This window comes from Mastacembelus armatus, chromosome 22 (assembly GCF_900324485.2).
Source record: "Mastacembelus armatus chromosome 22, fMasArm1.2, whole genome shotgun sequence".
NCBI lineage: Eukaryota > Metazoa > Chordata > Actinopteri > Synbranchiformes > Mastacembelidae > Mastacembelus > Mastacembelus armatus.
Window position 1 is genome coordinate 8,928,219 of NC_046654.1, and position 27,100 is coordinate 8,955,318.

General features: G+C 38.2%; 2 protein-coding genes and 1 long non-coding RNA gene across 7 annotated transcripts; 2 read left to right on the forward strand and 1 right to left on the reverse strand.

Moving 5' to 3' along the window:
• Window positions 1-401: 401 nt before the first annotated feature.
• On the reverse strand, window positions 402-10,711 carry LOC113124705 (nuclear receptor coactivator 7). 2 transcript variants are annotated; one of them, XM_026297891.1, is made up of 16 exons: window positions 10,581-10,711; window positions 9,631-9,853; window positions 8,372-8,565; window positions 7,981-8,060; window positions 6,332-6,478; window positions 5,681-5,863; window positions 4,826-4,957; window positions 4,560-4,744; window positions 4,094-4,455; window positions 3,849-3,993; window positions 2,826-3,006; window positions 2,464-2,580; window positions 1,430-1,582; window positions 1,244-1,339; window positions 845-918; window positions 402-720 (listed from the first exon to the last, which is right to left on the reverse strand). In XM_026297891.1, exons 2-16 carry the CDS (start codon window positions 9,729-9,731, stop codon window positions 585-587), a joined length of 2,286 nt encoding a protein of 761 aa, XP_026153676.1. In that variant the 5' UTR covers window positions 9,732-9,853; window positions 10,581-10,711; the 3' UTR covers window positions 402-584. The 2 variants fall into 2 exon arrangements, with proteins under 2 accessions (XP_026153676.1, XP_026153597.1); XM_026297812.1 differs by having other exon boundaries at window positions 5,681-5,866.
• On the forward strand, window positions 1,968-4,652 carry LOC113125138 (uncharacterized). The gene is made up of 4 exons (XR_003295111.2): window positions 1,968-2,099; window positions 2,806-2,984; window positions 3,928-4,397; window positions 4,539-4,652. It is a non-coding gene; the product is annotated as an uncharacterized LOC113125138 (long non-coding RNA).
• A 481-nt stretch (window positions 10,712-11,192) lies between the features above and the next one.
• mtfr1l (mitochondrial fission regulator 1-like) lies at window positions 11,193-16,733 on the forward strand. Of its 4 annotated transcripts, none has more exons than XM_026298216.1 (8): window positions 11,193-11,293; window positions 12,621-12,784; window positions 12,971-13,078; window positions 13,169-13,278; window positions 13,609-13,820; window positions 14,509-14,887; window positions 15,009-15,166; window positions 15,262-16,733. In XM_026298216.1, the coding sequence occupies exons 2-7, from the start codon at window positions 12,770-12,772 to the stop codon at window positions 15,124-15,126; spliced, it is 942 nt and encodes a 313-aa protein (XP_026154001.1). In that variant the 5' UTR covers window positions 11,193-11,293; window positions 12,621-12,769; the 3' UTR covers window positions 15,127-15,166; window positions 15,262-16,733. The 4 variants fall into 4 exon arrangements, with proteins under 4 accessions (XP_026154001.1, XP_026153920.1, XP_026154085.1 ...); XM_026298135.1 differs by having other exon boundaries at window positions 11,199-11,345; XM_026298300.1 differs by having other exon boundaries at window positions 11,202-11,345; window positions 12,654-12,784.
• The last annotated feature ends 10,367 nt before the right edge of the window (window positions 16,734-27,100 follow it).

Sequence of the window (27,100 nt, forward strand, 5' to 3'; positions counted from 1 at the left end):
TAAATTTTAAAAAATGTATGCAATCTATGATGATAAATCATGAAAACCCACAGAAAAAATAGTGACGGAAAAGGTGCTTGTATTTGTGGGAGTGTTAGCTGTGCAGCTAAGAAATCTATAAGAAGACTAAGGTATGTTTCAACATTCAGCATTAACTGAACACTTATGTTAAAGCGAGGGTATGCATTACCTGTGAAAACAGGTGTGACACCGTGTATCATGAAGTTATGGATTCACATTAAGAGCAAAGTGCAGTCTCTGAGACTTGTATTCCACTCCATTCAAACTTGAGGATTCAAAGAATCCGGTTTCATGACAGTTCAGCTCTACTCACTGCAGCAGAACTTGGTTTGGTTCCCAAACCCACAGGAATGATTCAACCATGAAGCTGTTCAGGATCAGCCTTTTTCAGTTGATTTCATTTCACTAAATACACATCACTTAGTCACATGGATAAATCCTACAGTTTGTCTTTTTACCATGAAATGAGCGAGCAGCTGTATTTGTTTTTGCTCAGTGATAAATGCTGTCTTGATAAAGCTGATCAGTGGCAACGAGATGAGTCAAGTGGATACCCGGTCTCCTCAGGTAAATGTCCACACCTCCAGCTCCATGACTCGAAAGTCGTCAGTTTCTGACAGGCAGCAGTTATTGAAGGTGTAGCAGGGGCTGCTGCGACCCATGTACAGATTTTCATCCACCCATAGACCAAAGTGACCACTGCAGAGCAAAGGTATGAAGAAACAGGGCATTTCTTTGTGCTTGGTTTCCCTGACATATCCATTTTCTTTTTTTGCATATATGTACAAACTGCATACAGGAGAGGAAATGGTAAAAACATTACCTGCCTCCACCAATGGCAAAGCAGTCCAAGTCTCCTTTAATGAAGAAGGAGTTTTCTCCAGTCCATCTGAAACACTGCATGGAGACAGCAGGCACAATCAAAACAAAAATGTATCAGAACCAATCCTCAAATTTCAAATCAGAAACTGAGGAATTATTCCCCTTTAGTACAATGGATTTAGCAGGTAGACTTTCTTCAGGAAATGTCAAAACACTAAAGGCCTTTGAAAAATGTAACAACCCAAGATTATGACAATTAAAGGAATTTATTTTAGCCTTTCTGCTATTTTGCATTTTGACCTTACAGGATACAGAACTGGTGATAATCGGCAGATATACAAAGTGGCTGGACTGACAGAGCTACAGTAAAAACCTCACGATGGCTGGTTAGTTGGTTTACCTTGAAGCGAGGGTGCAACATGAAGAGAAAAGTTTCTCCTGTGCCATAGAACGTCTCACTGGGCCTCAGAGGGTGAGAGAGGAAGGCCCCAAATATCTAAGAAATAAATGTCAGAAGAAGCAGCAACAATTAAACGCAGCAGTTAAAAGCAAAAGACATTAGCACTAACTAATGGTGTATTTTTACCTCATCAAGTGCATCCTTGATGACAATAAGCACAGGAGAGTCAGTTGTGCTGAGTTTTCTGTAGAGGGACTTGAGGCTGGCGCCGTGACGGGACGTACTGTAAGTCAGCTGCCAGGTGTGGCCAACTGTCCTGGGGGGAAGCTCCTTACATAACTGGCAATAAAATAATACAAATAAAAACGAAAGATAAGGAAGGAAAGATTAACAGTATAGTTGGGGAAACACCATGATCATCTAAATACTAAACACATACTGCAGGTCATCTGTGAGTACATTAAGGGTATTTTAACGGACCAAGCACCTCTTAATTAACATTATTTTGATCCACACGATATTCTGACTATTCATCTGCTCTGGTTGTGGAGTCAGTGGCACCAGCTCTCCAGAATTGAATGACTTTAATAGATCATGTATCCATGACTTAAAACAGGCTGCACCACACAGAGATTTGTTGTTAAATATTTACACCATGTCCCTGTAGATGTATCTAAGTGTTGAATAGCTGACTCACTGACAAAACTAGCTTACTAATCTATAAACTGAACTGTCAATAATGCAGTGACAACAGTGTGAAAAGTTGTCCCGCTCACATTTTTAATTTTATCCTGGTGTTCTGACAAAAATCTTAATTCTGGCTGTCCAGCTGCTGAACCACAGATGAGAGGAACAGGTACTGTTTTTTCAATTGCTATGGGCATATGCAGACTGTTGCCCTGGGTTTTTTCTCAGGCCGAAGAATACGATATAACTAACATTATTTATCATAAAGTGCCGTAAAGGAAACAAAACATTAATTTCATTCTGCTTAGTGCATTGAGGAAGCTGCCATTTACACAGCATGTCAGATAATTTTAATGCAAAAAATTACCAATTCTAACACAATTTATTTGCTACATTCATAGAAATGTAAATGCAGAAATGTCATTGTGTCCACTTGAATTCTGAAACTAGCTAAACCTACACTACACACAAACTTATAGTGACGTCTTTACAAACACAGTAGGCTACAGTACACAGACCACTGTGTCACTCACCTCTCTAACATGTGAGGTTTCCAAAATGTGGCTGCTCTCTACAATACTGACGAGTCCCTCGGGTTCCCTGTCATTGACCAGAGCCAGCTTCTCCCCACTCTCTTCCATTAACACCATCTGTACAAAAACAATGATTAGAAATTCAAAACAAAACAAACCAAACCACAGCAGCCACTTTGTTCTAGAACATCAAGATGCACAACAACTAATTTCTCATTAAGAATCAAACGTTCCTGTCTGAAGTGACTCTTTCACAAACGGACACATTATTCTCTCATTATTCATTATTTAACAAACATCCATCCAGCGATGCCTATTTCTTGTTTACTAATGTCCTGTCAGGACAAAATGAATCCACTTGCCTCCCAGTCATCTCCTGAGCCGTGGTGCCTTTGGAACACCTCTTCTTCATCGCCCTCCTCTTCGCCCTCAATGAGCACAAACTCCTCTTCGTCACGGTCCGTCTCTCCCTCCTCCTCCCCTTCCTCAACTACACACAGGTCTGGGCGACACTGTGTTAGGTAGGCATACAGCTTGTCAGAGCTAGAGGGAAAAGAATGCAGTCACTCTGAGATACTGAAATGATAAAAGCACCAACAGCTGTGTCAACATGGCAAGAAACGCACTATTACGAGGAAGAGAGAGTAGCCTTTCAATGCAACCACTGCTTTTATTGTACTATCATGAAATATAGTGGAGCAGAACTATAAAGAAGCATAAAATATAAATATTTGACACTCAAGTACTGGCCTATGTATATTAAAAATATAAGTAATTCTACTTATTTTGCTCTCTCAACTTTTACTGACAACAAAGTAATGTCAGTATTTTCTTAATGTTTAATGAGTAATGAGGGAAGAGCAGACACACAATGTAAATATTCAACTGAAGTGAGAAGTTTAGACTAGTGTTTGTTAATTTTAAACCAATTTTTTAAACAGCTCTGGTATTGTATTTTCTGCAAAACTAATCCAATGATCAAAATTCAGAAGTATTGAAGGTGCATGCCACCAGTTTTGCACAAAGTCTGTCTCCTTAGCATATTGAGGACTGTTATATGTTATCTTCTGTAGCTCTAGAGGAAGTTTAAAAAAAAAAAACCCCAGAGGACATCATCAGGGTTGTTTTGGGGCTTGGGCCTGAGACAGAAAACCTAAATTACAAATTGGATATGTGGCATTTGAAAGACGGTGGCATTTAGGAGGCAGAAAGAGTTTAATAAAAAAAATGATTTGTATTATGGAAAATGTAGGGGGCCAGTGTTTTTGAAGCCTGTCCAATACAAGTGTTTAAGTAAAAGTCCATGAGTAAAGAATTGTTAGAATACCACTTTAAATGTCTGCTCTTTGCTCAGGAGTTACTTTCTTTGCTATTAGTTACTGTACCTTTCTTGTGAAAGGGCAAGCCAAGCATCCCTTCGGGCTTTGGCCGACCCCAGATTAAGACTTTTTTTCTTTCCTGCAGATGGCTGAACCCGCAGCCGCACAAACATCAGACTCCCCGGAGTAGCTGCTGATGACCTTTGGGGCACTGTAAAATATAACGAAAACAAGGCCTGACTTATGGCAAAGAAGCTGGAATCAAGGAAATAATATATATCTATCAGACAGATCATAATTCATATTCGTACCTGCAGTCTGAGTCTTAACGTTAGACTTATTGGTTTCTTCAGTGTGCAGCAGCTGTGTCTTCATTTTACTTGCCGCATCCTGACCACCACAACAGAAGGTGGCTGCACTGCTCAGAACAGTCACTCCCAGACCAACAGACGCCTCTGACAGCACCTCCAGAGGGCTGTTATCCAGCTCCCATTCTGCCTCTGCCATGTCTCTGCTCTCTGCCTCCTCCTCTCCAGAAACCTCTTCAGTCAGGCTCAGACCCAGGCTGGACAGATCTGATGAAATGGCAGACACCAGAGCTGGAACTGGCTTGAGGTTAGGGTAACTGTCTGCTCGGCTCTTGGTGGGCTTCTGGAAAAATTTCTTTCCTTTTCTTGTAAAAACAAAACAATATATAATATATATGGTTTTATTGACTTTTCATGGAATTTGCGTGTCTGTGTTTGTGTTGTCTAGGAACAGGGAATTACTGCTGACCTCTGGTGGGAGGTGCTGAAGTGAACATGTGAGATGTCAGAGAAGAAGGAGACAGATGCTAGATTGTCAATAGAACATGACAGAAGATACTCCTCACATCCATGTTCCTTCACCAGAGCAAGTGTCTTACACGGGTCAAAGAAGATCTTATTAGAAGTCACCAACAGGATACCGGAAACCACACCCTGAATGAGACAAAGAAAGTGTGTATTACTCTACAAATGTCTACTAATGTACTAAGGTCAAACATAAATATTCACACTCACCTTGCGGTCTGTGATATAGCGGCAGAAAAGTTTGAGGTACGGCATGGCCTCTGGTCCCTCCCCCTGACAGCACTCTGGCGGGAGAGCCAATAAGCAGAGCTGTCCATCAGGCAACGGTACTGCCTCCACGTCCTGCCAGCATCACATATTGTATGAGCGCTAACAGAAAATTTGTCTTATTATAAGATTAAAGCTGAAGCGATTACTTGACAGCCGGTTGATGCAAAAATTAAAAAATCAAAAATTCACAGTAGCTTCACAAATGTATATTTCTCCTGGTTTGTTTTTTCATCTTTGATGGTAGTGACCTCAGTCTTCACTCAGTGCAGTAATATCGTCTTGTTTTGTTGCTTGTTTCCATGGTAACACGATCTGCTCAATCGAGTCATTATAAAACCTCCACATCTCATTTTTTCCCCACTACAGCTAATATGTGTCAAATATGCACTGTGATCCCATTAAGATAAAAAAAACACTGTGATAAAATCTGTTCAGTTATAAAGATATCTCTTCTTCTTTGTTGTTCGGACGGTCTTTTTCCTATAGGCAACTACTTTGCTGAAATCTCAGAACAGCTGGAGATCTACTCAAATGACATCAATTGGCATCACAATGCTGGAAAGCATTGCATGAGTATTTTCAAGCATTGTATTTACAGTTAGGTAGTTTAGTGGCTACTAACCTAGGACTCACAAATATGGACATTTTCAAGAAAGGTAGTTAAGTACAGTACTCCAGTAGAAGTATCAGCATTTACATTGAAATTACTCTTCTGTTTTTTTTTTAAATATTACAAAATTAGCACTTTCCAAAATGCAGAAAATGCTGTAAACACAGTCATTATTTTCTCCCTACCAGTAGTTTGTCATATTCTGCTTCGGGTGAGGGGGAGTGACGTGGAGCAGGGAGTGTATCCAAATAGTCTTGATCAGCCTCCACCTCCGGCTTCTCTTTAAGAGCAGAGTCTCTGTTCAGGTTCAGTTCTGGCTGAGACGATCCATGAGTGGTGGAAGTGCGTTTTCCAGTTGGGGTGACCAGCTGCTTCAGAATGGAAGCCATGATAAGAATAGCTCTGACATTAGATACAACACAGTGACAGCGGTGACTGCTTCCTCTTTCTACAGTCCTGTATTTCCCCACTTTGCTTTTTTTTTTTTTTTTTTTAGCTCTGTGTGACAAATGAGTCCTAAGGGTGAAGGAAAAAACATTTTACAGCTATAATATACACCTTTATGGCATTACAGTGACAGATACTAAAGAGAACACATTTTTACATCATCTGAGTTGGTTCATAAGGATAGGTTTTAGATGGACGTATTGACTGCTTGAATAGTCTGAGAGTGGAGCAACCCACTTCCTGCCTCAAGCCTAATACTTGGAAACAGACTTATTTTGCATTTCAAATATAGTCAACAACAGCAGGCACAGAAAACACACACATAATAGTTACACTTTATATGCACACTACATGTCAGGAGCCATCATGCACTTAAAGTTGACTCTTACCTCTCTAGCGTGGAGAACAGCAGTGGAGGAGGATACGTTAGAAGAGGTATGGGAAGGATGGTGGGCCATTTTGCTCTCTCCCTCAGAGGATGTACCACTACTGTTGAACTGAGATGAGATGCTAAACACTGTGTCCCCAGGGTGGTTCTAAAACACAAATAAGAGAAGATCTGTGAATGATATTTTGAATGTCCTTTTTTGATATAATTCAAATCCAGTGGATCAAGCTGCTTGGAAGCCACAACAATAACTTGTCCTGCACTAATCATTGCTGTTCATTGATATATGTTAATGATACTAATGTAATACAGAGGTGCATACACTTTACTTTACATTGAAAATGTTGTGTTTGGATATCGACCGGTGAAAAAAATATAATATTGATTATGTGTAACAGTGGAAACACTGGGAGTGAAGCATCATTTCCACCAGTGTCATACACTGACAATTCCATCCAGATGGATCCACTGACCTAAATTAGATTGCTGCAGCCTGACAGATTATGTGACCAGTATAAAACTGTGTGCTTTTGTGTGGGTGTGAGCATGTGAACGTGTCTCATATATGCATAATTCTACATATTAGCACAACTACTCTATAACTGCATGAACATTATATTTATAAATAAGCAATCCTGAGACTACAAAGCCAAAAATGTGTTTCTAGTGTAATTTACCTCTGTGATAGTATTCAGAAGCACCCTTCAGGAACATCACAACTTAGGTGACTGTTAAACTTAATATACTTCCATTCCAACATAAACATTAGCAACTTCATGAAGCAGGATTTACTGCAATATTGTTATATTACACTGTATTCGTTTTAGCTAGATGTGGCTAATGAACTGGCAATTCATTGAAATATATCACACAGACTTACACCACAGTAAAATATACATAAATCTGATTTTAACAGATAGACAAGGGGGAATGGAAAATACTGTTGAGGAGATAAAAGCTTGAGTATACATTATTATTTTCTATCTATCATCGAAATGTAGATACTTTAATAAAATTGTACAAATATATCAATATCTGTTTTTCCAGACAAAATACAAAAATTAATGAGAGAAGGAAAGAAGAAGGAGCAGGAGAGGAGGGGTAAGACATTGATGAATAACTATCAAATAGCAAATTTTCGAACAAAAGAAAGCAACAAATAAGGCAAGAGCACTAACTCACATGCAATATGACAATACAGAGGCAATCAAAGGCAGACAAAAAAAATCAAGACTTGGTTTATTTTTTAAATTCATGCTTAAAAGTTCAGCAAGAAAGTCAAAATCTGGCTGACAAATACCTTAGAATAAACGTGTGAATAGGCATTCCCCCAGCTGTATTTGTTATAGAGGCTCTGAAACATACTGTTTCCCGATGTTGTTGGAAAATGGCTGTGATAGCTGTGACACTCGGCTCATCTCTGAACTTTGAACGGTCCTTATCAAAATCTTTTAAGGCCATAAATTGTGAAACCAATTACTAGCAGCAAAATGCTTACTCTAGAATGCGTAACCTGATGATAGATACATGCAGCAATAAATCCACATCTGCCACTTACCAAACTTCCCATTTTTTCCTCTTACCTGTTCCCACAGCTGTGCTCCTCAATGCACAGAAGAAGTAAAATCAAGTCAATGGCATGTGACTCACCCTGCTGCTACTGCTGTCATCTGATGCTGCACCCACATGTTCTTGTTTCACTGCAGTATTGTTCAGATCCCATGAAGTCCCTGTAAGGAAGAAATAAATAAATCTGTCATGCCTTGTGACAAAAACATACTTGAGCACAGCAGACAGCAAGTATGAGGAAGCAATGCCTCTCCACCACTTTCTAACAGGATTAATACAAGCCACTGCCACAGCTCTGCCATTCCTAACGGTATGAAAATAACTATATGCAAAAACATGAAGTTGCCAGCAGGTTCAGTATGAAAATCATAAAATGTAAATTCACGCTGGAGTTTATCCAACAACTTCTGTGTCTATATTTGATGCAAACAGCCTGCGTCTTTCCCCAGGATATGAAATTCTACCAAAGTACCTTGGAGATAGTACTGCCGCAGTTTGGGGTTTCTGATGTGGGGGATATGGTTGAGAGGCCGGCCCACAGGCTGCTGCTGATGCTGGCTGCTGGCCGGGGGCTCCAGCATTACTCGTGCCCGAGGTTGAGTCTCCCAGGGTCGCTTAGCGAACTGTGGAGGCTGAGAGACGCCAGGAGGAAGCTTGGAACCCAGTCTAAAACAGAGCAGGAAAAAAAAGATCAAATACCACTATTTTTCTTTTAGACTGTAAAAGAAGATTACACATCATGTGAAACACTGAAAGCATGTTAAAACTACTTCAGTCGATACTCCAATTTTTAAAGTAAAATTCATCCAAAATAAAATCCACACTAGAGGTGCAACTAACTATTAAATGGTCATGCAATTGTTACTGTGCCCTTTGAACCTGCCTGAACACATAATAAAATTTTTATATAACTTTGATTTTGTTTATAATTTTTCAATTAAACACTCATTGTGTTTTAAATGTCACTAAACTGCAAAAAAAAAAATCATATAACCACAAGATGAAATCTTCAAAGATATTGAATTTAATATCGCATAAGTGGAAATCAGCATATTTTAAAAGCCATAGTAGCAAATTAATTTCTGTCAATTGACTACCAGCTCTAAATTTTACATAAAAAGTCTATAATAATAAAATAATTACATTTCAAATGCTGGCTGCCTAACCTTTGGTAGCTTTCAATCTTCACTTAGATGTAATTCATTAGTCTTGATTTATTGTGTTACATATACTGCTTCCACACTCCAAGAATAAATTTCTATGCTCAAACATAAAATTGGTTTGAAGGTAGATTTCCCTTTAATAACAGTGATTTGAGGATTCATTGTTTAGTGTATTTGTAGTGTGAATAGCTGCACAGAGCATCATTCACAGTCTGATCAGTTATTTTTAGGGGAGTGGGAGTCATCTATCTGATGGCTAGGAAAGTAAGTTCCTGGCAAGCTGCTATAGCTCTCACCTACACAGTGCTCTGTGATTGAGCATGGAGACCATAGTGACAGTGGATGAAAACAGCTAATGAAAATGTGCATTTGGTGCTAAAAAGCAATTTGTATAAACTATCCAGTGGTCAGGCATGATACACATTTAAATCTAAAATCATGTCACCAGCTAATGAAACACGGAATTACAGTGTGTATAAAGCTGAGAAGCAAATGCCAGCCAAACTTGTCACATGTCTGCTTTCTCCTTTGTTTTATTCCCAGTAATCCATGTATTTAGAGGCCTAACCTGTTCTTGACATTGCCAAAGTAGCTGACCCTGGTCTTTTCCCTCTGCAAATCATGATCCATGGTTCCTAAAGTGTGCGGCCTCCTCATAGACTGAGCCATTTTCTCTCTTTCTTTAGTTTGATGCTGGCAGTGGTGGCAAATGCAGAGAGATGAGGCATTCAGCTGTCATCCTTCCTCCTCCGTTTATTCCCCATGTTTACCTTTTGCCCCAGTTACAGCACCTACACAAAACAGTAAACCATAATGTATTAGGAAGACTTTAACCAGACAGAGGGTGGGAAAATGGACAGTAAAAACTTTACTGTACAGTACCTGCAGTCACATGACACCATAAAGAAGTGACCATGACACTTAGCAGAGTAGCAAAGACAAGTTTCCACTTAAAAAAAATATCCAATCACTATTTATAACAGGTGTGCGCATGTGCTCACAATCGATGTTGATGAAGGATGGACAAACTAGGCACATTTTGCACTGGTTCACATTTCAGTGCCACTGTTTAATAAAATATTTAAAGAAATCAATATGATGCCTCTAAAGATATATCAGATATTACATTTCCAGATATGACCTCAGACTATGTTCATTTCATCACATAGTAATAGTGATGCATTAGGCTACATCCTCCAAAAGCACAATTTCTGCAATTCACATAGCATTAAGCTCACATCCATTTGGGTGGTGATTTGTCAGTATTCCCCTGAGAGATTAGCATTGGTTTGTCTTGCATTCGAGAGCTCATAAGATATCAGCCCTATGGCTGAAAATTATAACAATATGCTTCCTGTAAACGTTCGGAGTGTATTAATTACGGTGTAGGAAGTAAGCATTTAAGAGGACACTGCAGATTGATCGAGAAAAGCTACAACTGCAGAAAAAAATCCGAAGCTGAACAGATATGAAGAATTTACAGGCGCAGCAGGTAAACTGAGTAGTGTCTTTACTAACCCGTGTCTTGCCCAGGGATGGAGATGGCTGGCGGTCATAAGAGCACGTCTTCATAATGCAGTGTTATGATATCACTGCAGACAACACTAACAAGTTCAATATGTAAGCTCCGCCCTGTGCTTAAAGCGTCGGGGCGCCGACTGTCAAGATAGTCCCCCCCCTCCGGTACTCGGGAGTATCCAGTAGCGAATACGGAAGTAGCTGGGAGTTAATCATCTTGCTCTCTCTTCTTATATTCCTTCTTTTAATTTTATCGAGTTATTTATTTTTTGTTTACTTTGTACATTGTTAAAGTAATTTCTTTATACTTTTTGTTATTGGTTGATCAAAATGTGTAACTGTTAAAATTTCCACAACTCTCCAATTATATGCAAATACACATTAAGGTAGGCATTTTACCATTTAAGTGTAACTTAATTTTAAATATTTCAGAATAATTAGTGTTACAATCTACAAAAGATAAAAGTGTTTTGAAATAAAAATCCTGTTATGGTATTTGAATTTAACACACATGCACTAGGGGGCATCAGATCGCCTGTCCAACATGGCGGCCGCAGTGACGTATCGCTGTAATTTCACACCACCGGCTCACGCTGCGTCTAAAGTGACGTCACTACTCTCCAACCAATCAGGTCGCAGGAAATGGAGGCACAGGTTTCCGGCCTAAAGAACGACAACACAACCTAAGTCTGAAAGACGAAGAGGAGAAGCGGGTATTTATTGAGTTTAGTGGTGTAGCTGTCCTCGATGCAGTCTTACTTTGCCGTAAGTTGCGCTATTAAGCAGTGTGCATAGTTTTTTTGTGAATATAAGCAAACGTCTAAAAATTGTGACCATTAGTGAGAGGTTGAGAGTCAAGCAAGGCTCGTAGCTGGTTCCGCTAAAGCTAACAAACGGTTTCTTCGGTCTATGATCGCCGTAGCAACCAGCTAATGGGCTAACTGAGCCAAGCTAACCTTATTGAAGAATCACAGCACTAACTAAAGCTGGGTTTCTTACATCGTGTCTTCATCAGTGGTAACGCTAGTTAGTGCAGCCTGTGGCAGTAGTGATGCATAATTAGCAGATTTTAATTTAAGACGTAACGATAGTGGAATGATAAAGTTACCAACAGTAGCTAGTTAGCTTGCCAAAGCGTTTGGTGTTTGAAGTTTTTACTTTTATAGTAAGTCATTGTTGCTTTCTGCAGCGATGGAAATACCCACGTACATTTGTGTATCATAGCTACATAAACTCGGAGCCATTACACGTATGCATTCACATTTTACTCTAGCTACTTTGTATTGCACACTATTGAAAGTATTGTGCCTTTGTATTTTATTTTTAAGCTTTAGGTTCTTGTTTAGTTTGTAGATTTAAATTACCAATGCAAAATATAGACAAGCAATAAATCCACATATGTGGTTATGATCAAATTAAGTAGCTTTTATTTTTCATTTCAACCGTGAACAATACAGAGTGAAGCGAAAACAATGTTCCTCCAGGAACCATGGTGCTTCATAAAGAGGATAAATTAATACACAAAACTACATATGTAATAATTAATTAAGCGACTAATAATTAACTAAGAGTGATTTGCTACCTGTCAGCACAGCAGTTACAATAAGCCTCAATGTTGCAGGTTGTAACATTAATAAAACATAATTAGTTGGAAACCAGTGATATAATTGAAGGCTGGCATGAGTAATTGTGCACAGTATGTACTTTTACTTTTGGTACTATTTTGATGCTAATGCTTAACTGCTTTTACTTAAGTAAGATTTTGAATATGTTAACTTATAACTTATATTTTCTTGTGCAGTACTCTTGCAAAAGGATCTTAGTCTCAATGAGATTTTCTGATTTAATTAAAGGTTATATTAGAGCTATTTGTTGTGGCTAAAGGCTTTAATGTTAATTCTGTAATTACATGATAATGTGACAAAACATTGCTTTATAGTGACACAAAATATCAGTAAATATGACAAATTGTAGTAGTTGTTTTAAGTTGGTAATAAAACGATGTGTTTAAGTTTTCATGTTACTTGTTTTTCTCGACAGATGCTCTAACTAATCACTAACTTATATCCCAAGAGTTGGCAGTGAGACAGACATGGCATCTGTTTGCTGAGCTGCTCTGTCTTCATTCACTGTTCGCACCAAACACTGGTGTGCGACACCCCAGCGAATGACACTGACCCAACATCACCATGGAAACAGAAACAGTAGGTTTCCCTGGTTACTGTTAATTGTGTCTCTGCTTAACACTGTTTAACTTAACACTGTCTTCTCATACAATTGTGATACAATTGTGAAGGAATGCAAATTGAAGCGTAAAAACCTCTGATGTGATAGTATTAAACTTTGTGTTAAAAAAAAAAAAAAAAACAGTATTTTTGTGTGTTTTGCAGGAAGTTATTCCTATCTGGCAAAACAAGCCTCATGGATCCACACGCAGTGTTGTAAGAAGAATAGGTTCCACTCTACCACTCAAACCTCCACAGCGGGCATGTTTCCAGGTACATATAAGATCCCATCTGACCTTTTTTAGGCCTATAGTAATTGCTTTGCTTGTGTATACAATATTAACTTGTGTCCTTGTGCGTAAGGAACTACCGGGCCTGCCCCATCTTCGGCCTATGGATGGCCCTATGGTTCCTACCTTGGCAGATATAGCATGGATTGTTGCAGATGAAGAAGAGACATATGCCAGAGTGCGGTAAGTATACACTCAATCCTTGAGAGATTCTTAATTATATCAATTTTTTTATGGATACTGCATCAGAGATTAGTAGTAAAAAACATGTAAACTATTTGTGAAAACTGTACAGTATAAAATACAGAAAGATACAATTTACTGCAGGGCTGTTGTATTGGATTGCATTTGATTGAACTGCATCTCTTGTATATATCTGGAAAATGTGAGTTAGTACTCGGAGGTATTTTCTGAGTAACAGGTTGAGGCATGAGCATACTTAACCTCTTTATGTTGTAAATGGTAAAAACTGCAGTCTGAAGTCACTAATCACTCACTCACTTTTTTTTCCAGGAGTGATACACGTCCTCTGAAACACGAATGGCGGCCCACCCCTCTCCTGGTGCTCCACAGGAACTCATCTGTGCCCAACTTCCGCTGTGAGGGAAAAAGGATGGAGGGGTTAAGGAAACCGGGGGTCACAGCACTAAATCGTACTACAGCCCTGCAGGAAGAGCTCAGCAAACTCCGTGCACAAATTGCCAAGATTGTGGCAAGTGATTCTGGTAGGTTACTCACGTAGTAGTCACTGATCACAGTTTAGATTCTCAACTTGAATTGTAGTTAAAACACATGGATGTAAGTTCCCTTACCACAGTTAACACTCTCCTTATTGATACATAGACACATAGAGTTACTTGGAACAATTTAGATTGCAAAATTGCTTTATTGAGGCTAAGTGAGTACATTTCACCAGTGAGTTAGTCATCATGGGACTGTGAATCTTTTGTCAGCTGCCCTGATTCTTCTAAAGCTATATGGTACTGAGATGTCTTGGCAGCAATTTGTAGGTCAGTGACTAAAGATAACTTCTGCAGTTCTGTGATGTTTTGCCATAATGTGTTTTCGTTTCAAGAGGGATGTGAGAAAGTGTCAGGTATTGACATTTCATTTATTCCAATTTGTTTTAAAAAACACTTTTTTCCTCATGTCTACAAAAGCCAAACAATGAACTATACATATCAGACTTAAATTCTAATCTGAAGTTTCCCAACTCCTAATTTCTGTCAGTTTTGTTTTGTGGAAGGAGAGCCACAGCAGTCAACGCAGACTCGTATGAATTATCATTTGAAATGCCAGATAAAAAAACAATTGTACTCTTGTTTCTCTTAATGCTGTCCCACTCAAACTCCACTTCAGAACCATCAGAGAGCCACTCATTTCTGATCTTTGCGTTTGCTTCATTACTTTCAGGTTCCAACCCCCTCACCCCCGATCTGCTCTCCCCAGATGACACAAGTATGAGCTTCTCCATGGCGCCTTTTGAGACAGCATCATACCAGCCAGCTGCCACAGCGGCTGCATCCTTTGTCATCAGTGATGTCACAGAGGAGGAAGAAGAAGAAGAGGAGGCAGAAGATGAGAAAGATGTAGTCTCTATGGTGTCGGAGCTGGCCCCAGATCCTCTGCCACCTGTTTCCATGACAGCATCTGCGACCTTTGACCTGGATAGACCCAGCATGGACTTCCGGGAGGCAGAGGAGGATACAGTATCCCTGTCAAAGTCCACCAGCTTTGCTGATGTTATGGACATCCTGAAGGACATGAACCGCATGAAAATGAGCAAAGACAGGTAAGTAGAAATTGGTCAATACCTTATCATCTCTTTTATATTTTTGTTGAGAGTTTGACTGGTCTGAAACATCCTTACATTGTATAGTCAGGTTGTATGTTTTTGATGTGTGTACTTACAGGTACAACAGAGGCTGTATGTCCCTGAGAGAGGAGGATTCAGCCACGTTGATCTCAGAAGCTTTGAAGAAAAAGTTTGTCTTGAAGGACGAAGATACTGCTGCTCTGAAACGAAAGTAGATCCCATGTTCATCATCACTACACAATCCTGCTGCTCCATGTAAGTCAGGACAGGATAGTATGTTTTTTGTTTTGTTTTTTCAGTCAAAATGTTTTAGCTCACTTTTGGATTTTTCTTTCTCATCATCATTTTAGGCTTTTGCCTGTGGAATATGTATCCATGGATCCACAACCCTGCTCTTTACACCCAGGGCAATAGCTGTCTGCCAGTTAGAATAAAAAACACTTTGTCCAAATGTTTTCAACCAAATGTGAACTTTAGAGTGCTGGTGCAGTGTGAAGGAGATCGTCAAACTCTTGATTATGATACTCAAACTAGTCTTGTATGTTAATTTTTTTCCAATAAGGACTTAGCAGGCTGCCATATAGTAACTTTATGTTACGGCATGGTGTTAGAGGGGGTGACATGTAAACAACTATCAAAATGTTGGACTTAAATTGATGAAAGCCCTTTAAGGAACATCTTATCCTTCTGCTCTGAAAAAGAGTCCTACCTGACTTTTTTTTTTATGTACACAGAAGAGATGCAGTTACATTTTTTTTTCATTTATGTAAAGAACTCCTCTGGCATACTTGAAAATATTTTATGTACAAATGAAACAGATCTAGCGTACATACAGAAATGTACTGTAGCTTAACATCAGTGAGTATGGGAGACATAAAAGCTCAGATCTTTGTTGTTAATATTTGCTTTTACATTACTGAGATCGCAAATGTGCACAGCATCATGTATTGTGTGTTGCTTGCTCCACTGCACCTCTTATTCCTCTTGTTTTCTCTTGCTAACATACTGAACCACACAAGACTTGATTTTCAAAGCAGAACACATTGGTTATATAGTTTGAAGAGTATGTTATGTACAAATCAAGGATGTGTGTGAACTGTGCACTCACCATTATTTGCATCTCTTTCTATTTCTAGTAAAGGCAACAGACATAAGCTTGTACAGATCTTTTGGATACAGATTTCCCCTTGTGTAGAACATGCTAATTGTTAGATGAATACACCTTTATGATATTTCTTACTGATGTGATATGAAAAATGTGATTTTAGTTTGGACAGAGATAGTAAGTTGTGTAAGAGTACTTTGGCATCAATCTGTATGCAGAGTTTTAACAAAATATAATATTCTTGCTAAGGCCTTACCACAAATCTTTTGCCTGTTCCGATGACTGAGTTTCTTCCCCTGCTAGTTCAAAGTGCCATGTTTTGTTTTGTTTTTTTCAATCAGCCCCATTCATTGCCTAGTTTTTCTATATACTCCGTTGTCATCTGATAAACATTGTCAATTATAGTTTTAAGAACCCTTTGTATGTGTGTTGTTGCCAATAGTTTAAAGATAACCTCAAAAAAGACTGTTCATGCTTCCATGACCAAGAATCCTTTAATGTAATTTTGCTGTCTGAAAAGTTACTTCTAAGTTATCAGTTTGAATTGAGCAAGAATGTGCCCTTCTGTATGTTACTGTATGCAGTGCAGTTAAAGTATGTTTTGTCTTGATAAAATTGATCCCTCAACCTGTCTTTGGTGATACTCTAATTTTCTTATTGGTCAGTACAAAAAAAAAAAACAAACAAAACCTGTATGCAAGTTCAAATATATTCATTGTACATATGTATTTGATATGTTGAAATCTACACAGCATTACAAATTCTGATTGTAAGTACAGGGAAACATTAATTCATGATTTTTTGCAAGCTTTTTTTTTCCCCATTTGGACTTTTTCTGTGTTACTCTGAGCATTTCTCACCATTGTACCTCTGTAAGGTTGAGCGCACCACCAGTATGTTTATTTTTTGTCATGTAGGACTTGTAAATAAAGATGGGCTGGCGTTTTGAAACTAATTTCTCTATGAGAGCAGTACATTTGCTTTAGCATCAGTGCGTGGTGACAAATGTTACCACAGGGGGGCAGTGCAAGTGAACAAAACTAATAATTATTTCATTTATAAAGTAGTGAATACTTTAATTCCCTATCAAAGTTGTTATATCACAGAATTTAAAGAATTTAACATACATTAGATTTAATTTATTTATTAGAAGTAAATGGCTTGAAGTTGAAGTTTCTGTGCCTGGATTATTAAGACACATCTCCAATTTTAATATAAATTAAATGTGACAGAGTTAATGTGTACCTTTTCATTTGATTGTACCACAGGGACGTTGTACTCCCACGCCTGAAATTTCTAGGATTATTATTAACCCACATTCTTTCCAATTTCCTGTTCTTTCCCAAGATGATCTGACCCCTCAGTCAGTCACAGCCTATTTTCTGTGAGAGTCCTTGGCCTACTTTGTCCCTCTTCACCTCCAGGATGGACTCCCTACCTATTTTAGATACAGGGAGATGTCTGTGGAGAGCTCAATTAATAGGGCTCAGTGTCAAAATGAGGCTCTGTTAAACTATAAATACAGGGCTTCAGTTCAAAGTGACATTGACACATTTTCACCACTATGATAGCACTAAAGACTTAAATGGCAGTGTCTGGTGGTTTCCTGGAGCTGTTAGTAGGTTTCTCATAACCAGGTGACTATTGTTGTTCTGTGAAATATTAGGTAATTAAAGTACTTGAGCCAGCCTAGTGATGAATCTGATGAGTTCAGGTGTGACACAAATCAAACACATTCACAGACTGACTTTGAGGTTAATTAGGACTTTTAGAACACGTTTTAGGCTTTTGTAATGATGAACCTAAATAATAATAATAATAAAATAACATCAAATATACTTTAAATTACTCACCAGTTAAGTGTAAAACACATAAGATTATCACCTTCATTTGGCATCAGAAATTACAAATAAACCACGGAAATAATTAATACTTTTGCACACCTCGCCTGATTATTTAAAAGTACATATGCATTTCTAACATTAGCATGCTAGCTAACAAATGCGGATGTTAGCAGGTAGCTTGTGTTTAGCTAACGTGTTAGCATGCTAATGTTTGCAAGTACACGAGTTGGTTAAATAGAGCAAAATATTAGTAATGTTTCAGGTATATAGTCATAAATGAAATTACTGAATTTATTATGTCTATTCGTGACAATAAGCAACGAACATGTTGCAACGCAGCTAGCATGGCTAATAGCGTTAGCATTAATAATTTCTGTAAATCTACTACAGATTTGACTAACAAACCGTTTAACAATAAAATGACATGTGCACAGTGACTTCAGATTTGACTGGGGTGTTTCTTTACACACACAAAAAAACATTGTCTGACCTGAAGATGAGCCTCTGGCGTGTAGTCCCACTATGTGGTGCAGGAGCTCCAGCAACAGGTAAAGGATCTGTCACACCTGATCAACCTGAACCTCAGAGCGATTCATCACTGTCTCCTTGTGTTGCTGTAAGCTCTTCACAGGCAGACCTGTCACTGGAAACAAACCTCCCCCATTGTCCTAGATGTTTTCCCCTGTTGCCCAGAGGCTGTCAGGTGTTTAAGTCCATCTGTTACTCTGGACTTTCCTCTTGTGAAAAACATGGTTAAAAAAATTGTTTTGTTGAGAATAGTCTTGTCTAAATAAATGAAGTCTGGACAGAAACATAGTTAGGGGGTTTGGTTTTGATTAATTTGTCTGACAAACATGTCAAGTACTGCAGCAGCTGGAAGGATAATTCTGAAGCAAAACCAGGGGAAGAGAGATCACTTCTTCATACAGAGGGAAATATATCATTTTGTACATTTCGCTATGTGTTATGTAAGACTATTACTGTTGGCACAGTCGCACTGACTGGAAATATTTCAAAATTTAGCATTAATGTTCCTAATTCAAAATAACTCTTAAAGCTTAAGGCTGGTGAGATTTTTTTTTCACTAGCTTTTTGCATTGTTAGCACATCAGGCCATCAGTTTAACCAATCAAAAAGCTAAAAGCTTCGTAAAACTGGCAAAAAATAGAAAACCTCTGGTCTCATCCTCTATCTTTTATGATTATTTGTGCAGCATTTGAAGTATGTGATTTTTGCCATTTCCTTCCAAAAACTGATTTTATAAGGATTTCCTGAATACATTTAAATGAAAAGTACAGTCGTCACGATTAATTAATGTTTTATTTATCTATTTAAAGCAAATGTGTCCTGCACATCCCTAAAATGTTCCCAGAGCCTCATTTAAATGAAAGCTAGGAGAGCTGGCAGTATTGTGCATTGAGGCAACATTGATTAAATGTTTGTTTTATTGATGGATACAATATGACTATCATACATTGTTAATTTTTAATTTCAATCTCGTAGCAACCTTTCTGATTATAACTGTGTCAAAAAAGCTACTAATGCCATTTGATTACAACACAAGTGAGTTTAGGACATGCATATTTTCCTCTATGCGGTTATGAAGGTGTACCCTTTTCTGCATAAACAGGTTTTCTAGACTGAATGGCCTTCAACTTTGAAAATACCACAGGAAATACCAGCAGCAGGGTCCACTGAGTTTCATGATGATCAAAACAGCTCTCAAAGTATTTCCTTCTAATCATCCATACAAGAGAGGGAACAACCAGAGAGCACAACTAGCTCCCGTGTTCATCCAAACACAGGCAAAGTGTCCTCATTCCCTTCCCCTAATAGAAAAGCCACTGTAATAAACACGTCAAATGTAATTGATGAGGGATTTATGTTAACCTGGCAGAAATATCTCTAAGCAAAGCCTGGTTGGAGTTGACACTAACTTGATGTAAGCAAGACATTTCATATGTGACTGAAATAGAAAACATTTCCCAGAAAGTGTAAAAAACGTAACAGCTTTTGTGCATTCAGTTCGAGTGTCATTTCCCATGTTGTATCGTAGCAACAACCAGCTGAATAAAGCTGAGTTGAGTGGCTGAAAGGGTCTAGGGGAACACAACCATTGCATCTGCAATGTGTAATTCTCCCCCAGTGTCACCCACACATCCTCCCGCGTCATAACACATAACTAACACTTATGACTCACAACAGGAACAGCTCCACAAGAGCGGCTGCAGCTCTATTGAATTTCATGCGAAATTCATGCTTCTATTTTTGGACCTTTGTAGTTTTTCTGGTTTATTAGTGGGCATGCCCTCTAAATATGATTGTTTTGTTATGTAAAATAAATTGCATCCATAAGTGGAACTGTGAAAAGCACGTAAGTGTGGCTGTCTCTCACTGTAGCACTGTCATAAACCTGTTGCTACCTTTTAAGCATGTCTAAGCTCTGTCCCTGTGAAGCAGAATAATATGACATATAACACATAACATTTTTTTATATAGAGAAAATAAATCCAGCTCTTGTGCAGTTACTCTGAACTGGTAGCCTATAATTCTATTAAACACCTATTAATTCTTATTTTTTGCCAAAATGTGCACTCAGTTATGCTAAAATGCCTAATAATATAAACAGAAGCCCAGAATAACGGCTAAAATCTTAAAGGATTCATCAAAATTGATTAGCATTTCTGTTTAGTATATACAAGACATACTGTATGGTTGCATGAAGAACTAGCAGGACAGCAAGAAGAACTTGTAGCACAGAAAAAGTAGAGATGCTGTTCACACCAGATATTCTGGTTATGGCTGAGCTAAATTAGGTTTATGAAAAACAATCATAAAGACTGGTAACACCTTGTATAACAGACATACTTAAAAGTAGTGTTGATTTTCTTATCTATTACTCAACATGGAAGCAATAATTTCCCTCAATCTAAACCTATAGGATAATTGATACCTGGAAAAAAGGAGGAGAGGTGTGGCGTATTGAGTAGGGATGACAAATGAGGCTGTCAAAATCTGTATTAGGACAGGACAGCACTCAGATATGTGTGTGATGTGTTCAGATTCATCATTTTATACAGTTAATTGGAGCAAGTTATCATCATGGCCTTGTTTCAGCCTGCCAGCTCTTCCTGGCTGACAACTGGCATTCGTCAGCTACATTAGGAAGCAGTTTATCTTGAAAGTATCATTAGGCCCAAAATCTGGTTCTGAATAGTCTATTTAAGAGCTTATTTGATAAATCAAGGAAAGAAATATAATCCCAATTTTATGACTCAAAAGATAGGAGTGGAGTGCAAACAACAGCTTTTGTCCTTTTTTTCTCTTTTCCCCTTGGCTAACAAGTAACACGTTGATAAGAAACTGATAAGAGCTGTTTTGCCAGGCCCACATGGTCCCCAAATAATATGGCCTATGTGGCAGCCATTCATAAATGATGCAGCAGGAAAAAACAAAATCACAAAACAACAGGGTCCGTAAGTACATTGATGGTACCTGTGACATATTTATAGTGAACAAAATGGTAGATTTTCGAGATTGGTATTATTGTTATTTTAATGCCACTGATAGGTCCACTTAAAATTTTGGTTAAAAACAAACGATTTAATTTTGAAATAGTCAGTTATCATAAGAATTGGCATAGCAACAAATAAAGCTCAGTTAGCCATGTTCCACTGGGATTAACATCACAGCTGGAGTCTGTCTTTAAAAAATTACACTATTTGGCTGAACTGACACAGGGTATAAATAAAACATTCCCCTTCAGGCCTACTGTGTGAATAATAACACATCAATCACATATTTGATGAAGTGTGCGAGCAGTCAGATTGTGGTATAGTGTTCCTCGTGTACAGTATTTGAAGTGTTCTGCTCCTTAAGTGTCATAAAGCCATAAAAAGACATTGAAGGATATCACTTATCATTTAAGGGATTATTCTTACTGTATTTACCAACTGTGCCAGCACAGTTTTAATTGTGCTGGCACACAGAATTTGAAAAATAACGAAAGTTATATTTTCTACTTTTGATATTGATGATACATCCATTAACAACTAATGTCAACAGCTTATTTGTCTGTGTAGTCTAAGCTTGATTTTGTCTATTACTTTGTACACCATCCTGCTATTGTAAATTCTCACTAAGATCCAAACGTGTATTAATCCACAGCTGAAAATAGTCCCCCACATTTAGAATAACAGCTGGAAACCGCAGTGCCCAGATGTTTTAGGTAATTGCTTAGCCCTTTTTAAAAAATTAAACTAGATTTTTGACCTTTCTGAAAAATAAATATCTTCGATTAGGCTTGCAGATGAGTGCTACAGACAAGGAACTGAAGTTATGAAGTACTGAGAGACGGATTGGCCCACTGTTGGTTTTGGCCTTTTTATGGGATTTGTTAGCAACAATAAAAATATAAAACGATCCCATCCATATTATGTATAATTATGTGTTTTTATGTTGCTTGGACTTTAAGGAATGATCCTAATTATTATTGCAAACACATCCAATGCCAATCACGCTAATTATTCTGAAAAATATATGTTTGTCATTTAAATCTGGCAGTAGATCACACTGCCTTGCTCTTTCTCTCCGAGAGACATGATGCTCTAACCAAGGCAGAGGATCAGCTGCTGTTCTGTACTGTTTTTAGCCTCTGCTGTTTCATTAGCTCTGTCTGGCACACACCAAGACTTAGAAATGACCAGCTGGAGACCAGTTACATGGGCAGGGGTCATCCATTAGCTACTGGATCAAATACAGTAATGCTCCGGGCTGAACAGCAGCTCTCTCACTTCATCCAGGGTCCATTGACGAAAACGGACACAATCTCAGTAAGTTTTACACCTTAACAGTGTGACTGAGAAAAAAGTCACACAGTGGACAAGCAGGCAGGCAAAACGCCACTCAACGTTACGGACACAAAACAGAAACTCTTCCTTGAGTGCAAAGCAAACAAACCCATGTACACCGTGCAATGCTCCAACAAGGAACAAAGGAAGGCAGGTGGTATAAATAGACAGAACACAAGCCTAATTACCAACAGGTGAAACTAATCAAACCTAATGAACATAAAGCTACATAGGATCAATACTGGTGGAAACAGGAACTAACCAAAGTAAAAGTCCCAAAAACTGGAACTCAGAAATCCACCTCATAACAGGTGCCCACCCACCAGCACAGACACACACATCTCAAAGGAATAATTGGACATTTTGGGAGATACATGTGCCTAGAGTTTTAAGAGATAAATACCACTCTCTTCATTGAATCATTAATGTGTTTTTTTGCTTAGCCAAGAAATAACCCCAGCATGTAGCTCCCCATAAAATCACAGCTTGTCATTTTTACATCTTAATTATTGTACTGAGTTAAGAAATGGAACATAAGATGTTTGTGACTCATAAACTGAGATTTACGTTTGGACAGAGCCAAACTAGTTGTTCACCTGTTTCCACTCTTTATATTGTCTGTGAGTGTTTTAATTTTTCAAAAATATTTTTAGGACTATTTTTTAGCTTTTGCCCTTATTGAACAGAAAGCAGAAAAAAGATATGACAAGCAACCAAAGTCCCCAGCTGGAATCAAAATGGATACGTAACCACTAGACGACTGGATACCCATAGTTTTTATTTTCAGTTGTTTGAACATTATATATTTGTTAATTCAGAAAGTTTCTTTTCTCTAAAGTTAAATCGCTCTGTGTCTCTCTCAGACACAGACACTCTATCTCTCATTACTTTGTCATGCACCCTGCAGAGACCTTTCCTGCGATGGCTCATAATAAGATGGGCTAATTAGCCTTGGTTCTTAGGGAATCCATTTGCCCATTACTATAACACATGCTGGGACATGTCTGTGTGCACCTGTGTGTGTGTGCTGTATAATGCCAGGCTAGGTCACTGGTAATTGCCAACATTTTTAGTTTAGCTTTGAGCTGATGAAACAGAGAATAACTTGTGGGTGTACACCTTCACACGAGAGGCTTTAAAAAGGGACATTTCAACCATTTAATATCATGTTATTCCCTATATGCTTCCAATAGTTTGCAGTAAATTATGATCAAATACAACAATAATAATAATGATAATAATAACACATCTAAAACTAGAAATTAATCTTACCATGAAATATCTATGGTTCTCCTAAAAAGTAATTGTAATAAATGCAGAAAAGAGCAATAATGATAAAAATGGGTGGATCATTATTTATGATAACAACAGCAATATGTTATCAGCTTTTTACTTCTGCCCTGAATGTGATAACAGACACAGTTTACCAATGACCATGTCTTTTTGGCTCCAGAAAATGATGCAAACACTATGTCCAGGAACAGGAAACTACACTCCAAGAATAGCTGGCTAACATGTTGAGTCTCCCACCAGAGCTGAGAACTCACCAGAAAGAGGCAAAATGTGGAGTTTGGCACCTACATGTGTGATAATGTTGGAGGAGATTTTGTAACTTCATGGTACTCAAGACACAATGAGCGGAAATGGCACTAATGAATCAACTATGTGCTGTTTACAAGAAAATAGAACCTTTTCTAAACCACATGCTGTGATTTGTTTACAGGGATATAACAACTGAGCACTGAAATATAGAGCAAATCACAGTTCAACTACACGAAGTTATCACAATTTGGTTATGGACAAACAATGTAGATCAGTTAGTGGCCACAACTTTTGTCTGTGCTGAATTATCACAACAACTATGAGAAGGATTGCAATAAAAAAACATTTACAAACATTAATGGTTCTCATAAGATGAAGCTTAGGCTACTTACTTTGGTGAACCACTGACTTTTTTTTTTTACCTCTAGCTTATGTGATGTAAGCATTACATCAGTGTTTAAGCATTATCATTTAAATCAGGTTAGCATGATAACATTAGCATTGAGCTCAGCTCAACTGCAAGCAGTTGAGGAAAAACATTAAAAGGTATAACTGTAAACATACAGGTTAGTCATTTTTGACATCACCAGGAAAACAAACAAACAAACAAACACTTTTTATCCATTACGCAGGAAGTAGCTGCATTAACAGATTTTTTTTTTTTACCCAATGCACCACATTTATGTGTGAAATCATTAAAACTGTAGTGAAGTACCTGAACATTATAAAATCCATTTACTACTCTGTGGAAGTAATGTGCAAACAGCAGGTGAAGCACAGTTAATCCAGAGCTTTATTCACACAGACCTAAAAATTTCAGCACATCATAAAATACACACCTTCATCAACAAGTCTGCTACAAGTGTAAATCCAAGTGTTAATTACACGTTGTGATTCAATTTAGGATTTCTATAGTGTGACATTTGTGCATTACTATATTATTTTTCTGATCACCAAATTACTCAACATTAATATGAAAACAAAAATAAATGTCAAATTAAAAACTCTATAGATTATTATTAGTATTTGTGAAAAAATACTTTAATTAAACTCCATTTATTAACACTATGACCAATGAATATCACTTTCTAAGAAATGAATGAAAATGCACACAGAACGTTATAAAAACAAAACTAGGACTCTGGAAAGTTTGCCTGGATTAAGTGTACCTTCTCATGGAATCTATTTGGTGTCTCTAGGACATAGGCCAACTCCAAGATGAGAACAAGTGGAAAAAGCTGCTCTGGTGTCTTTATTAGTCATATTAATTTTATTAGAAATGAAAGCATGTGTATTTCTTATAAACAAAAATAATTGTAAATAAAAGAAAGAAATCCTAAAAAAAAAAAAAACATCCAGTGCTCTCTGCAGTGCCTTGATGAAACCTTTCATTTGGAATAATTAACCCCTATCGCTCCAGTCCTTGGGCCCAACCTCCTTACATTTTTTCACGCCATCCTTCCACTGGTCCAACCGCAGCTGAGAGAGGAAATTATAATGTTCTCTCTCTGTTTCTCTTTCACACTCAGCTCTCTCCTCTTGCTTCCTGGCACAACTGGTCATGCATTTGGCTTTTTTTCTCCTACTGACATGATTCACAGTAACAACACACACACACACATGCGCGCACACCACATGGAGATACATGAACAAATGCGCATTGACTCATGCTTTGGTTGTCTGGCTCTCTGACTCGAGGGACTGTCTTGTGCACGCTCCAGGTGGTGGGCTATTGTGTGAGAGAGCACAGCCTCAGCTCATGTGAGATCACAAATGAGCAGTTTCATCTTAAATGCTACACTAGACTCAGAACGTTTGGACCAGCATTTGGACAGCAGCTTCAGTAGTTCCGTTTCTGCTTTCCAGAGCTTTCACCCACATCACACAATCTTCATCAGCAAATGAAGTTTTCTGAGTTGTCATAGAAACTTAACCATTGACATGAGCTCTGTAGTTATCAGTACTGTCTTTAAAGATAAAAGAAGTTTGGCATTTTGAGAAATTTGGTTGATTCCTTGCCAAAACTTGGATAAGATGCTCAATATCTCTGTCATGATTGTAAGATACTAGTGAGCTTAATATAACACAAAGAGATTCACCACTTCAGTCTCAAGTGTAAATCCCTTATGTTTTTTCCTCAAATTCGCACTCACTGATTAAGCTGATTGAGAGTCTGTTGATTAGGCCTAGTTCAGCAGCTGGCCCAGTCCATTTACCAGAGTTGACAAGAACTGTACTGAATGGCTGAACTCTCTCAGAAACACTTAAATGCATAGATTGTTGCTCGGTTTCTCTGCCACTTTGGCACAAACCTAGACAAGCTGTGTACAAACACCACCCCCTACATACCTTCCAGACTAACCAGACTCAGTGTAATCTACCTATAGCCTCAACTCTATCGCTGATTTACTGTAGATATACACACTATCTATGAATTTTTTTCCGACACGTGTTACTTGACATATTTCTCTGCATTCATGCTGCCTTGTGTTCTCTCATTTTTAACACCAGATGCATCCTCATCCCCTGAATACTCATCGTTCAGCTGATGCCTTTTGATGAAGTTGTAAATTGTAAAGTGCTTGTTCTGAACAAGAGGCTGAGGAGAGTCAAAATAACACACCCACGGTTTGTACTATAGTCTAACAAAATTATACAGTAGAAGGCCTTACAAAAAGAAGTGATTATTCTCAGTGTCACCAGCTACTTTGAGCCATCCTTTAAAACACATTAGTCACATTATGCAGGATGTAGCTGGGTTTTGGGGGAGGAAATCCCTTCTGAGCAGAAAACTGAGGTACATACGTAGACCGACTCCTCGGGACTGCGTTGGCCTTTGCATTCCTGT

Excerpts from the sequence above, each read along its gene's own strand:
- mtfr1l (XM_026298216.1), top strand. Across the intron at positions 13,279-13,608 it reads GAGACATATGCCAGAGTGCG|GAGTGATACACGTCCTCTGA; the intron begins GTAAGTATACAC and ends TTTTTTTTCCAG. Across the intron at positions 13,821-14,508 it reads GATTGTGGCAAGTGATTCTG|GTTCCAACCCCCTCACCCCC; the intron begins GTAGGTTACTCA and ends CATTACTTTCAG.
- LOC113124705 (XM_026297812.1), bottom strand. The coding sequence starts at position 9,731 with ATGGCTCAGTCTATGAGGAGGCCGCACACTTTAGGAACCATGGATCAT. Across the intron at positions 5,867-6,331 it reads CTGTTCTCCACGCTAGAGAG|CAGCTGGTCACCCCAACTGG; the intron begins GTAAGAGTCAAC and ends TCCATTCTGAAG. Across the intron at positions 721-844 it reads TTTGCCATTGGTGGAGGCAG|TGGTCACTTTGGTCTATGGG; the intron begins GTAATGTTTTTA and ends TTTGCTCTGCAG.